This window comes from Amblyomma mixtum, chromosome 1 (assembly GCF_055824585.1).
Source record: "Amblyomma mixtum isolate Tamu chromosome 1, ASM5582458v1, whole genome shotgun sequence".
NCBI lineage: Eukaryota > Metazoa > Arthropoda > Arachnida > Ixodida > Ixodidae > Amblyomma > Amblyomma mixtum.
The window spans coordinates 64,129,003-64,142,861 of record NC_143012.1 but is presented as its reverse complement, the minus strand read 5'-3'; the positions used below and the strand labels follow the sequence as shown (position 1 = coordinate 64,142,861).

At 49.6% G+C, this 13,859-nt stretch overlaps 1 protein-coding gene across 2 annotated transcripts in view; it reads right to left on the bottom strand.

Moving 5' to 3' along the window:
* The window catches only part of LOC149366514 (pancreatic triacylglycerol lipase-like), a 112,126-nt gene continuing 98,267 nt past the window's right edge, over positions 1-13,859 (bottom strand). Inside the window, exons 6-10 of one of the 2 annotated variants that reach the window (XM_089551123.1) lie at positions 11,867-11,944; positions 7,398-7,658; positions 5,863-5,995; positions 3,426-3,662; positions 1-1,604 (exon numbers count right to left, since the gene is read on the bottom strand). In XM_089551123.1, coding sequence (XP_089407249.1) covers positions 1,502-1,604; positions 3,426-3,662; positions 5,863-5,995; positions 7,398-7,658; positions 11,867-11,944 — 812 coding nt within the window. In that variant the 3' untranslated portion in view covers positions 1-1,501. Of the gene's footprint in view, positions 1,605-3,425; positions 3,663-5,862; positions 5,996-7,397; positions 7,659-11,830; positions 11,945-13,859 lie in introns of both variants that reach the window. The other variant, XM_089551117.1, reaches the window with a different exon arrangement.

The window sequence follows — 13,859 nt, the reverse complement described above, 5'->3', positions numbered from 1 at the left end:
TCAACTCTTTGTCGCTTTATTCATTTTCGCGTCTTTTCAGCTGTAGCTTGAATGCGGGATAGAAATGTTTTACAAAAGAGAAAAAGAATATTACAAAAAGAAGTGAATAAGATTCCAGAAATTTCTCTGTATTTCTGGTGAGTGGTAATTTCTGATCATTTCGCATTGCTGTGTATGTCGGGCATTTGGATTCATAAACAGAGCAGTTCTTAGCAGATTTAACATCGCTTCGTACTTTTAACGTTTGTATTTTATTACATGTGGAAGGTGGGCGTTTAGACGCTTCTGATGCAGTTAAATCGACAACCGATTTACTAGCGACACTTGTGGTGAAGCCTAACTTGGGATAATTTGAAGCCCGTCGACGCTAATAGCGTTAGTTTCAGACAATGCTCAAATTATCTGCACTAGTGCGTAATGAAGAGGAAGTTTTAGCTTTTTTGTGTGTGTGGCGCTGAGCTTACGAAAGATAAGTCACCTATATAGCAAAGAGAAATTGGTCGAAATATGCGCATCGCCGGAAGTACCTCTACTGGACCTTATATACACACATGTATCATACACATGACAAATCGCAGACGGAAGAACGGGTAAAAAGAAGGAAGAAAAACTAGAAAATATTGGCATCCTTTCATACAAGCTTGAGTTGCATGCAATAATATTAAGAGGTGCCAGCGAGTTGAGGCTGTGCTTTTGTAGGTTTGCTCAAATTAATTCACTTAGGACCCTCAACAGCGTGCGTATACAGCGGTTGCAAAACGCTTAAAAACTGGGACGCACCTTGCGGTGGTTAACAGATAATGGCGACACCTTTTGGCTAAGAAACCAACTATCTGTGCGCCCTTGAACTTTTGTTTCTTGTGAAAGTTTTTGATGCATGACTGCAGGTGGCGTGACAGTCTGCTAAATTGAATTTTTGGCCTAATTATTGGAAAGACGCGAGTAGTTTCGCTACTGCTCTTGTTACAGAATCGTCAGCCAGTGAGAGCGCAGTATGGTGGCGTCACGCATCTGCTCCACTCCCACCAAAGCGCTTTCCTGGACGCGGTCTTTGAACCGGCCTTGGATTTGCTTTCCACGCGAGGTCGGCGTCTCTCTAAATGCTAACACTTAGAAGGAAAAAAAAAATCGGGTCGACACGACTCCAGGAGCGACAGCGACAAGAAAGTGTGTCAAGACTGAGGCGACCGCTGCAGGCGCCGGGAGTTTTGTCAACAACCGTCGTTTTTAATTGGCGATGTTTCAACACGGGACGTAACAACAACGAGGGTTCCATTTTTCGCGGAACCCCTTTGTTCTCTCCTTCGACGCGCCCCTCTCCCGGAGTCCTCGACCACGCCGTCGAGGCATCTCCGCGAGAGGGGCGATGTATGGCACGGCCGACTACTGCAGAGCGGTTGACCGCCTCCCCCCTTGGGTGGTGGTGTTGGTAGCATGGCCCCCGCAAGTGGCATTGGTGAGGGGGGCGACGGCGGGGGCAGGCGCGTCGGCGCGCGTCCTCTTAGGGGCTCGAGGAGCCGACCTCGAACTCGCAGCTGCCCCCGGTGAACAGGGTCTTGGCCACGCTGGGCTGCAGGAAGGTGCCTTCGCCGCAGAACACGAACCTGCGCACACGCGGAGAGAGACGGTCGACGTCAGTAAATAGGAGTCCCCGCTCTTTTGTCTAGAGGAGAAAAGGAGATTCCACACACACACTCTATAGACCTTTGCATCGGGCAAGGGAGTTGTCGAAACACCTCCTCTCTGGACTGTAGGAAACCGGTTCCGCCGCCGTTTCCACCGTGCTACTGCGATGTGCTCACGACAGTCCAGTGAACAATATGTCAGCGCCCAGGGAGCCCTTGTTGCAAAGGTCTACAGTCGGTTGCCCGCAATTTCGACGTCTAGTACTGTTTTTACGTCCTCACACTATATCGACCTGTGATACTATTGTAGCGAAAGCTACATTGGCCGCGAACTTGCGATTTGGCTGTGGCGGTGCTCCGAGGAGGCACGGAGACCGACCTTGAGCCGTCGCCTAGCAACCGCCGCAGCTGGCGGACGCCGCGCGCTCGCCGCGCCATCTGGCATGACGTCACACCGCGCGAGGAGCCGCCGCCGCCGTTTGGTATGACGTCACACTGCTTGCCTCGTCGTTGAGCTCACCTCACGCTACATATATCCTGGCATAGCCGAGCTAAGCCATTGCCAATTTTTTGACGTCTAAGTGACATTTTTGGCTCTAATTAAGGAACTAATTACTCCACATCGAGCAAATTTTGACGTCCATCATTCTCACATCGCCCTCTATCACACACAATCATTCTTTTTCACACGAACGGAGAAATCGCTGCCTGCCGGCACGTTTTGCGGACACGAAATCGTCGACATAGCCAAGTAATGGTTTCGCGTCAAAGAAAAAATTGCATGGACACTTTGACAACTAAAGTGTTGAGAGGCGAAAGCCGAGGACACTGTGCCGTGACAACTTCCGGTGGATGGGACGTCACACCGTTCCCGTGGAGTATTGATACCCAAATTGTACATCTTTCGGGGATCTTGGCATGGAGCCAGGAATGCATGTGCCCACAAAGACGTTTTATGTTGCATGTTCTCATTCGTAAGTGATGGCGTAGATACCTCTTAACATGGAGTAAAAAAACTAAGGAGGGAGCATGACGTCACGCGGCTAGCGTTCGCAAGCCGAGTGTTTTGAAGTCGTTTTCTCCCTCAGTTTTTCGCTCTCCGAGCCGGTCCTTTATGTTTTGATTCCGGTATGTTTTAGTGCGCGCGTATGCGCGACCCGCGGCGCGGGCGTCTACAGCAAGTAAGTTGATCTACAGTTAGTCTGCCGCGCTAATCGGCGCATGCGCGCGCGCAGCGGGGCTAGACTTTACCGCACGCTATCACGCGGTGCGATCACGGGGGGACACACTCTCTTTTTTTTGCTATATCTTTACTTGTTAAGACGAGGCTTCAAGGTTGTCGCCGGACGCTCCCTCCTCAGTTTTTTTTCCTCCATGCCTCTTAATAACAGCCGGCAAGTGTTAATTACGCTTAATTACAAATTTCTGTATCTAACCTGGCACAAATCCGACCATTCTGCGATAATTGTCACTATGCCGTGACGACTTCCGGTTGATGTGACGTCACACCGTTCCCATGGCTACATCGACGTCCGCGCAATTTCGACGTTTTTGCCTATAATTAATTAACTAATTAATCTGCAGTCATCAAACTTGGCTTCTAGGTTCATTGTTTCCTCCTGTATCTGCAGACACCATTGGCTTTCTTCTATCTTTCTATCTTTTTTTTAGTTCCCGAGTTAAACTCGTGTGACACGCTTTGTTAACAGACGACAGCATGAGCCATTAAAGGCTTCCGCCTTAAAAATAAGGTCTCCCGCAGGGATGATAACGTCGACAGGGCGGCAAGCAGCGTCTTACTTCTCTCCGGTGGCCAGGTTGCGCACTTGCACGTAGTCTATCCAGAGGCGGGGCAGCTCGAAGCCCGGGGTGGCGGCTCCGTTCTGGGGCGGCTGCTGCTGCGCGTACACCTGGTTCTGGTCCGGGTAGAAGACCTGGTCCGGCCGCCACTCCAGGTCCAGCCGGATGATGCGGCCCAGGTCGCCCGCGGTCACCAGGAACTCGGACTTCTTGCCCGAGTTGAAGTCGTCGTACTTCCTGCGAACAGTCCACCGCATCAAGGGGGAGTGTGGTCCACTGCCTTCTCGATGCCGGGCATCGCGTACGGTTTCTTTATCATCATCATCATCATCCTGACTACGCCCACTGCAGGGCAAAGGCCGCTCCCATATCTCTCCAATTAACCCTGTTCTTTGCCAGTTGCGGCAAACTTCTTAATCCCATCCGCCAACCTAATCTTCTGCCGCCCCCTGCTACGCTTGCCTTCTCTTGGGATCCACTCCCTTACGCTTGAGGACCAGCGGTTATCTTGCCTTCGCATTACTTACCCTGCCCAAGCCCATTTTTGCCTCTTGATTTCGACTAGGATGTCATTAACTCGCGTTTGTTCCCTCTCCCACTCCGCCCTCTCCCGATCTCTTAACGTTACACCTATCATTTTTCTTTCCGTAGCTCGCTGCGTTGTCCTTAAAAGCTGAACCCTCTTCGATAACCTCCACGTTTCTGCCCCATAGGGATTGTGGCAGTTTAATACTGTTTAGACGAACTTTAGGGAGATCTTCAGGAAATGTTCGCCAAGTGCATGTAGTTCTTTTATACCTTGACTGGCCTTTGGCTGTGAGTCTAATTTGCAAAGATAAGTTCGGATGTCCACCGAGATACGTGAGACAGTTACTGCGCCATTTCCTTTCCTCAAAACCAGTTAGTTTTCAATGAAATATCCGAAGAAAGAAAAAGCGGGAAGTATGAGGACGAAGTAATTAGTGAAAGTTCGTTGACTGAAATGACGATGCAGTCACTTATTTTCATGAACCGAAGTAATGGTCAGGTGTTACAACATTTGAAGCGGTTTCTTTCACAATATTGAAAGCTCAAAGCTTATGCTAGGCGCTTAGTACTAGACATAAACTGCAGAAATCTTCTGAACTCTTCAGTTTAATAGTAAGAAATAACACTGCGGCTTCGAAAACGAAGGCTATCATGCTGTTTTACCAAATGCGACTAGCATCCACCAAAGCGCAGCAATACGGTTTTCACAACATCTTGGCAGTTGAAGAAAAACTCGTCCTCGTCTGGGGTTCGAACCTGGAACCACCGCTTATCCGAGGCAGTCGCTCTGCCGACTGAGGAATTTCACTCTTCTTGAAGCTTAGACGCAGTGGACTGCTACAATAAAGGAATAGAGAGCTGAAAGAGAGAGTAAAGAGCTGGTTGGCTCCTTCCTTATGACCTCCGTTATTTTTAGAGTGTAGTTTAGTGTAGCCGCGTTTACATGAATGCGACAGTGGCGCATCGCATCTCCTAGCGTACCTCGTGGAGCCGATGCGCTACTACTGTTTACATGTACCGCGGCAAGTCTGGCGGGTCAGTTACCCCACGTATATTGCATGCGGCAGACGGGTTCAACCACCTCCGACCTTAGTGAAGTCTGCTTTGTGCTTTGTTATCCGGCTTGCGGAGGGGGGGGGGGGGTATTCATAGCCACGACTGGGAGGAGGATTGGCACGTCTAAACTTGTTTCCATTCATCGTGGAAGTCGACTTGCCGTTCTCGATCTACAGCCGCGTTTACATGAATGCGACAGCAGCGCATCGCATCAACTTTTTAGCGCATCGTATTCATGTAAACCGTGATAATGCGCTACGAAAGCGCATCGCATCAATGCGCCAGATGAGGGTAGATCTAGAATGGTAAGTCGACTTCAGTGGTGAATGGAGAGGTTTGGAGGTGTCCCTCCTCCTTGTCGTGCCTATACAATACCCCCCCCCCCCCCCCCCCCCCCCCCCCGTCGGATAACAAAGCAGACTTGGCTCATGATGGTGGTCACTGGGCCCCTCTGCCGCGTGCAATGGGTGAAGGGTCACTGTCCCACGGGACTTGATGCTGTACGTGTAAACAGTAGCGCATCGGCACCGCGGGATACGCTAGGAAATGCGATGCGCTGCTGTCGCATTCATGTAAACGCGGCTACTGTCCCACCGGACTTGATGCTGTACGTGTAAACGGTAGCGAATCGGCTCCACGGGATACGCTAGGAAATGCGATGCGTTGCTGTCGCATTCATGTAAACGCGGCTACAGATGCTACTGCTGCACAATTCTGTTTCGTGTCTGAAGCTGCGACTAGCAGCTGCATGCTGTCGCGTCTGACTCTACGGGGATCATGGCCTGTTGCAGCGGACGCTGTGGTGCCCGAGGGGCGGCGCTAGCAGCGTGTAGGCCGGTAGCCATAGGCGCACCTGATGACGACGTTGGCGAGCGACGCCTCCGGCCTGGATCCTTGCAGGTGGACGTAGAGGTTACCTCGGTTGCCGTGCTGCTTGCGGGTCTCCTCCGTGCTCGACACGCCGATCTGCACGTGGTACTGGTTGCCTGCGCCACGGAAGGCGAGGAAAGGGAAATGAGAAGGCAGTACGTGCTGTCGGAGACCGGAACGGAATCGGAATATGTGAACGGTACGAGCGGGTACTTTTTCCTAAACTACAGGTAGTTGTTTGTAAATGCAGTGTTTGAAGAGACTACAAGAAAGTGGACGCCTTGATTCAAGGGTTCGGTCAGTCGGATGTAGAAAAGCATAATCTACGGAGGCGATCCTTGTTCTTTTGTTTTTGTTGTGAGCTCACTTACTTCAAAATAAGGATGCACCGCATTTCGTGTAATTTTTGTATTTTCCATCGCATTTCAGTAGTGGTCGCTTTTTCAGGTCACCTCACCTGCCTTTTAATTCCTTAATATACTGCGCAGTGACCTGAGATCCATTAGACCACAATAGTTTGGTTACCGTTCCTCTTTCTTCTATTCGCACTGGCCGAAACGGCGTGAAAGTCCCTAAATTCTTCATCAACAGCCTAGGATGTTCGATCTGTCTGTCATTCCCTGCTTAATAATTTGTTGCTCGAAACTTTTTTGCTTATATCGTGGTTCCCTACACCTCGATTTTACGATTGCTTGTATAGATTTCTTTTCGACCTTACACCCGGATAATGTTTCCAGCAAGAGGCCGCTTCCATCGGTATTAAATTTCAGCACCCTACTTCTGTAATAATAGTAATAAGGAATGTTTTATTTCCTGCACAGAAATTACAAATGCGGGATGGTACGAACCGTCGCAGAAATCGAGATAATATAACTTACAACTCATGAAGCAAATAGCTTAGAATGGTAAAGAACAACAATAGTAATTAACGCAAAAAAGAGGTATGATCTAAATAAATAGATCAGAAATTCCTCACGACTCCAACGAACAGCCTAGGATAAGTTCCCTTATAAAAAATGGTCTATAGGCTGTCTATAGACTTCTTATAGGCTTTACTGCCTTCCTATAAACATTTCCGTTTGTCGATTCACAGTCTCCAGACTGCCTACAGAATTAAGTCTACTAAAAGGATATGGCTGTAGATCTATAGATTGTCTATAGACTGTCTATAAGATTTGTATTGCCTATAGACTAGTCTATAGGATTTGTCTCTAGAATGTCTATAGCCTTTATAGACAAAATTCTATGGACAGTCTGTAGACTGTATAAAAACATTTTGCAAGAGTTACAACTGAGTACGGTATTCTACTCGACTCAATGATGACTCAAAATAGGAGAAATATTAAACACTGATTTCTCTTGTACTGTAAGCACTGTCTACTTGGTACGCAAGGTGGCACTAGCTACCGCCCCGATTCAAAAGAGGTGCCGATAAAACCTATTCATCCATCTTCTCTCTGCATACCACACCCACAACAGAACTGCTACACTTCCAAGTTCACGCGCGACGTCACTCACGGCAGTAGGGCGTCGTAGAGGCCGCCGTGAGGAACATCCGCACGCTGCGGGTCTCGTCGGCGAAGCGTCGCCAGTCGACGGCCCGGTAGCCCATGGGGGCACACTGCATGCCGTCGGCACCGCAGCCCAGCCCGCAGGCGCCCGCCGTGAAGTTTGCGTAGCTGTCGCACGCGAATCCGTAGAAGGGGCAGTCGCTGTTCACCGACTCGGTGAAGTACTGCTGGGAGCGCTGGTCGTTGCAGGTCACGTAGCGCCGGACACCTGGTCATTCGGGGAAGGGGGTTGCAGAAGCATGGCACGGGAGGCAGGAGGAGGGGGGAAACGGGGACGGACGGTAAAACAGGGATTCAGAAGGACGCACGTTGGGTTGTAAGGGATGGGATATGGGGAGCGACGATGAGTTTCCACGATGACAGGACAAGACGACGTAGGGAGGGGACGTTGTGGCGTGTACGGTGGTAGGGGTGGTATAATGGGGAAAAGACAACAGACATTGCGTGGGTAGGTTTAAGTGCAAAATGTGGAGGGGGGAAATGGGGACGGACGGTAAAACAGGGATTCAGAAGGACGCACGTTGGGTTGTAAGGGATGGGATATGGGGAGCGACGATGAGTTTCCACGATGACAGGACAAGACGACGTAGGGAGGGGACGTTGTGGCGTGTACGGTGGTAGGGGTGGTATAATGGGGAAAAGACAACAGACATTGCGTGGGTAGGTTTAAGTGCGAAATGTGGAGGGGGGAAATGGGGACGGACGGTAAAACAGGGATTCAGAAGGACGCACGTTGGGTTGTAAGGGATGGGATATGGGGAGCGACGATGAGTTTCCACGATGACAGGACAAGACGATGTAGGGAGGGGACGTTGTGGCGTGTACGGTGGTAGGGGTGGTATAATGGGGAAAATACAACAGACATTGCGTGGGTAGGTTTAAGTGCGAAATGTGGAGGGGGGAAATGGGGACGGACGGTAAAACAGGGATTCAGAAGGACGCGCGTTGGGTTGTGAGGGATGGGAGATGGGGAGCGACCATGAGTTTCCACGATGACAGGACAAGACGACGTAGGGAGGGGACGTTGTGGCGTGTACGGTGGTAGGGGTGGTATAATGGGGAAAAGACAACAGACATTGCGTGGGTATGTTTAAGTGCGAAATGTGGAGGGGGGAAATGGGGACGGACGGTAAAACAGGGATTCAGAAGGACGCGCGTTGGGTTGTGAGGGATGGGAGATGGGGAGCGACGATGAGTTTCCACGATGACAGGACAAGACGACGTAGGGAGGGGACGTTGTGGCGTGTACGGTGGTAGGGGTGGTATAATGGGGAAAAGACAACAGACATTGCGTGGGTAGGTTTAAGTGCGAAATGTGGAGGGGGGAAATGGGGACGGATGGTAAAACAGGGATTCAGAAGGACGCGCGTTGGGTTGTGAGGGATGGTAGATGGGGAGCGACGATGAGTTTCCACGATGACAGGACAAGACGACGTATAGGGAGGTGACGTTTTGGCGTGTACGGTGGTAGGGGTGGTATAATTGGGAAAAGACAACAAACATTGCGTGGGTAGGTTTAAGTGCGAAATGTGGAGGGGGAAATGGGGACGGACGGTAAAACAGGGATTCAGAAGGACGCGCGTTGGGTTGTAAGGGATGGGAGATGGGGAGCGACGATGAGTTTCCACGATGACAGGACAAGACGACGTATAGGGAGGGGACATTGTGGCGTGTACGGTGGTGAGGGTGGTATAATGTGCAAAAGACAACAAACATTGCGTGGGTAGGTTTAAGTGCGAAATGTGACAGGGTATGAAGGGTTCCGGCGACCCGTTAGGTGCGGGCCAATCCGGGAATAGTAGGGAGTGGCCATGGTGTGGCACACGGGAATGAATGGCCGTGTGTAGGGATGGAAAGAAAAGGGACAGTCGGGAAGGAATTAAGTTTGTTGGTTTATCAAGAGCGAGGACAGATGGTTGAAGTAGAATGGCAGGACAGGATAAAAAAAAGGTGGAAATGAAACCAGTGGGAAAAAGGGAATCAAAGTTTAGGGAGACGTGGAGGACAAGCGGTTAGAACGTAAGAACGGCGGGACAGGATAAAAAGGGGGAAATGAAAGCAATGCGGATAAGGGAATCCAAGTTTCGGCAGACGTTGAGGACAGACGGTTAGAACGGCAGGACGGGATAAAAAGGAGGAAATGAAACGAAAAGGGAAAGGAATCCAAGTTTTGGGAGTCGTGTAAGTTTAACAAAGTCCCCAATAGGGAGGCGCGATGTGTTTGTTAGGAGTGTAGAGGTTGAAATTATCGGAAAAAGTACCGCGGCCAGAACACAGGACATAGCGAGCGTAGACACAGGGAGAGACACAAACGAGGAAGACACACATACAAAGGACAGACATGAAAAGGGAACACAGATCCCGTACGCGGAACGCACGGGTAAACAACAAGGCACAGAGGGTAGGCATCCACGCAGGGTCAGGGCAGTGCAGTGCAATGCAGTGCGTGCGGCGTGAGACATGGGTGAGGAGGAGGGAAAAACAGGGAGTGCAGGGAGACACAGTGGGTCACGGGGGAAGAGCGGGAAAGGTGAGAGAGAGAGAGAAAGATAGTGAAATATGACAAGGGTGCTGCATTATTACTTGAATTCGCTGTGCATGTTGTGGGGTTAGGCACAGAGTGGCAATGAAAAAGCAAACTTCTCTCTTTGCCGATGTTTTCTCCGGCGCCTTCGGGTCGAAACGTTCAACACCCTTCTTCACCTCATCAGGAAAGAAAAAGAAGGTTATTGCGCAAGAGACCAAAGACAACAGCTTTAGAGCGCAATGGCTGGTCTTTGCCTGTGCATTGTGCTGAATTCTCATTTCTTGCGGAAACAGCATTTTACTTTTTGATATATTTCATCTAATTAGAGCAACAACTGAATTAAGGGTTACGCTTTCCCTGTTGAAAGACGAGACGGATTGCTTACTTCAGCGCAGGCTCATAGTGCCTGGATCACTGAACGATATACAAAGGCGAACTGACTATGCACATGAGACGTGATCCCACGAAGCCACGAGACGCAGGGTTGTGGTGCTGTGAAGCGCTTAATAAAGAGTGCATGAAGGGTATGCCTTGCACTTTGCCCCAAGTTAAGGTCTGGCGCATGGCATAAGTGAGGCATTAGGGCTAGGCTTAGAGTGCATTCTTTCCGCGCATGCCACCGAACTCTATTGGTCAGTGTTTGTCGCCCGAAGGCCGTTTCTGTTGCTCTATAATTACAGTGGTTGCCAGGTGACATAAGCCAGTCGCCAGGACGCAGTGTTAATCTCACTGAAGAAATTCTTGAAACATAACAGTTTGTAGATTGCGATCGAAATCTGTAGAGAAGAATAACGATTCTTCTGAATTAATTTACTAATTTCACGTCACGCGGCATACCATAGATCGTATTTTTTTTTTCCTTGAGGAGAGGCTTTCGAAAGCAAAAGGGCTTTTTAAACCCACCTTCCCTCCGGGAACGCAACACAATATACTCTGTGGTGAACAGCCACTAGTCAGCACAAGTTGCACTCCTGAGGTTATAAACTGCTTTAAGGCAATGACTACAAAGCTACTATGAACAAACAACACGTCCATTCTCGCTTGCTCCCGAGAGCACATGACTTCCAATCAATGTTCGCACTATTGATCCGTGGTAATTTTACTTTATCACGTGGAAGAGCACCTGTAAGAGCTCCGCGCGGCTCCAAGCTAACATAAGCGAGTTTTAGCTCCGCTATACGGTAACTACGGCGACTGCTACCGTGCGACAAATGCTGCTAGGCAACCCTGGCAACGGTAGCAACGGCATCATGTTACCGTAATTTCCGTACGGCTGTCCGGCTGCGCTAAAACGGTCTAGAGTCGAGCTATCTAGGACTACAAAGCCGGCGAATCGAGCGTGCTTTTGAAAGCGAACAAAATAAAATACATCGTTGAGTTCAGTCAACCCTGCTCATGAGTAGACCGGAGACACGACTCTCCACTTCTATTTTAGGATTCAGAGATTCTGATCATTGTTTGCGTTTCGCTCTGTCGACCGAAAAATCGGATGACGTCCGGATACGTCTTTATAAAATACAAGTACGGCAACATTGTGCTAACAAAATGAAATGCATCGTTGACTTCAGGCAACTCTGTTCATGAGTAGACCGGAGACACGACTCTCCACTAATATTTTAGGATTCGGAGATTCTGATCATTTTTTGCGTTTCGCTCTATCGACCGAAAAATCGGACGACGCGGCAACACTGTCGAGACAAATACATTTTCACGCGTGCACACAGAAACAGGCTCCAGGCCCCACTCTCGTCACCGTCGCATCCCTGCTAAACGTGGGCGTGGAGAGGGCGTGCAGCGTTCGAGAGTGAGTGCGAGTGTGAGCAGCAAAAGCAGCAGAAGCAGCAGCAGCCTACCGTTGACCCAACCGTCGTTCCTGAGGAACTCCTGACCTGGTTCTTGGCAGTCCAGAGGAAGGCCGCCGTTCGGGTAGAAGTCCAGGTGGCCGTAGTCCTGCACTGTGGGTCGGTCTGCGAACAGGAAGAGAACGAACGGATTACACGCTTGAGCCTTTGCTCAATGGCCAACGAGACCGCCGCTCTGTTCGTAGGGAAAAGCGCCCGACCTGCTCGACTCTTTTGACGCGATAGCGTGAGAGGCCCCGGTCACCAGAAAAACCGGTGTTGGCGTTGTCGGCGTCGGCGATGTGAGCGAAAAATCACGAGCATGACTGTGCACTCTAAACACGAATACACCTATATGGGAGTAAAAAATTAGGAGCCACTTTGGCGACTAAAGTGGTGCAAGGCGAAAGCCTGAGTACAGCATTCTGCCACGAATGTGGTTGTGAATGATGATTCAAGTGCTGCCAGCGAATTACGCGTCCATTGGCTGTCTGCTTGGGTCACTGATGTGTGGTTAAGATGTTGAGCTTCGCCTCTAAGAGTGGAAGGCGACAGCGTCTAGCCACGCTGCCAGGGAGTCCACAGAACGCCATCGCCCATTCGGTTCTACGCCTTGCTGGAGGGTAAATTTATTTTTGAGGAAAGGAAATGTATCTCTCTCTCTCGCCTATCTGGGTGGACACCTGAACCTCGCCGTAAGGGAAGGGGGGAAGATGGGAGTGAACGAAGACGCCGTTAGCTAGACGCGCCTTTGTTCATTCCAAAGCGTTCAGCTGGCATGGCGGAGTGGCTAGCGTGCTCATGTCGCACACCGGAGACCCTGGTTCGATTCCCCAACTCTATCAATTCCGTATTCGGTTTTATTGATTTATGTGGTCTGACTAGAGAGGTTAATTAGGCTATTTGATATTTGTATTATTGCAATTCTATCCATCGCGTTCTGTCATTCACCTCTCAAATGTTGGAATTGTCTGGGATGTTCGACACAATGTATATGAAACGAGAAACTGGGTGGAGGAGTAGGTGGTGGTGGAGCGAACGAGGCTTCGGCCGGTTATTTGTTTTTTTTTTTCGGCAGCGTCTGTTTTTGCGGACGCGGTTGTTACTGCTACGCGGCTCTTTATATTCTTTTCTTTTCCTCTTTATTCTTCTCTATCTTAGTAGGCTAATTGATTTAATTAACCAATTAACTAAACTCAGTCCCTCTTAGTTGGAGCATCACTATACGATCCCTTTAATTGGTTGCATGGTTACTAGCCAAAGTACAATTGGCCCCATTTGAAATTCGCGCCCTGTGACGTCACGGCCGTTTCGACCAATTGAAAAGCGTGACATTTTCTGTCGACAACTCCTGCTTACAACGATGAGGCATTAAAGGCTTCCGCCTTAAAAATTCAGGGGCACTTTGACTGTCTAAACTGCGTAGAGGCGAAAGCGTTTTCCGCACCACTTTGACTGCCTCTGTGGCACTGGTGACCTCACCACTGGATGACGTCACACATAATTGATGACGAAGTAATGACAAATTACTAATTAGTGACTAATTACTGATTAACGAATAAGTACCAATTCACTGCTAATTAATGACGCTTAAGCTCCGCCTTTAGGAGTGGAACGCGACAGCGTGTTATAGCGCTGCCAGGCAGTCCACGGAACGCCAGCGCCGAACATTGCCCTTTGAACGCAACGCTTTTTGAGGAAAGGAAATGGCGCAGTAATTCTCTGGCATCTCGGTGATACCCGAACCGTACCGTGCAGGAAGGGAGCAAGTGGAGTGAAAGAAGAAAGAGGGGCCGTAGTGAAGAAACTGAAAATTGTATTTGAGGAAAGGAAATTAAGCAGTAACTTTCTCGCATATCTCAGTGGACATTCGTCAAAACACGGACACATCTGCCGACACGGCTGTCGACACATCTGCCGACGCGGCTGCTAACGACAGTATGAGGCATTAAAGGCTTTCGCCTTAAAAAGAAAGTAAGCTGTTCTCTAGCGCACCCGCTTTTATAAAAGGGTGTTCACTAGAGGACAGTTTACTCCATGT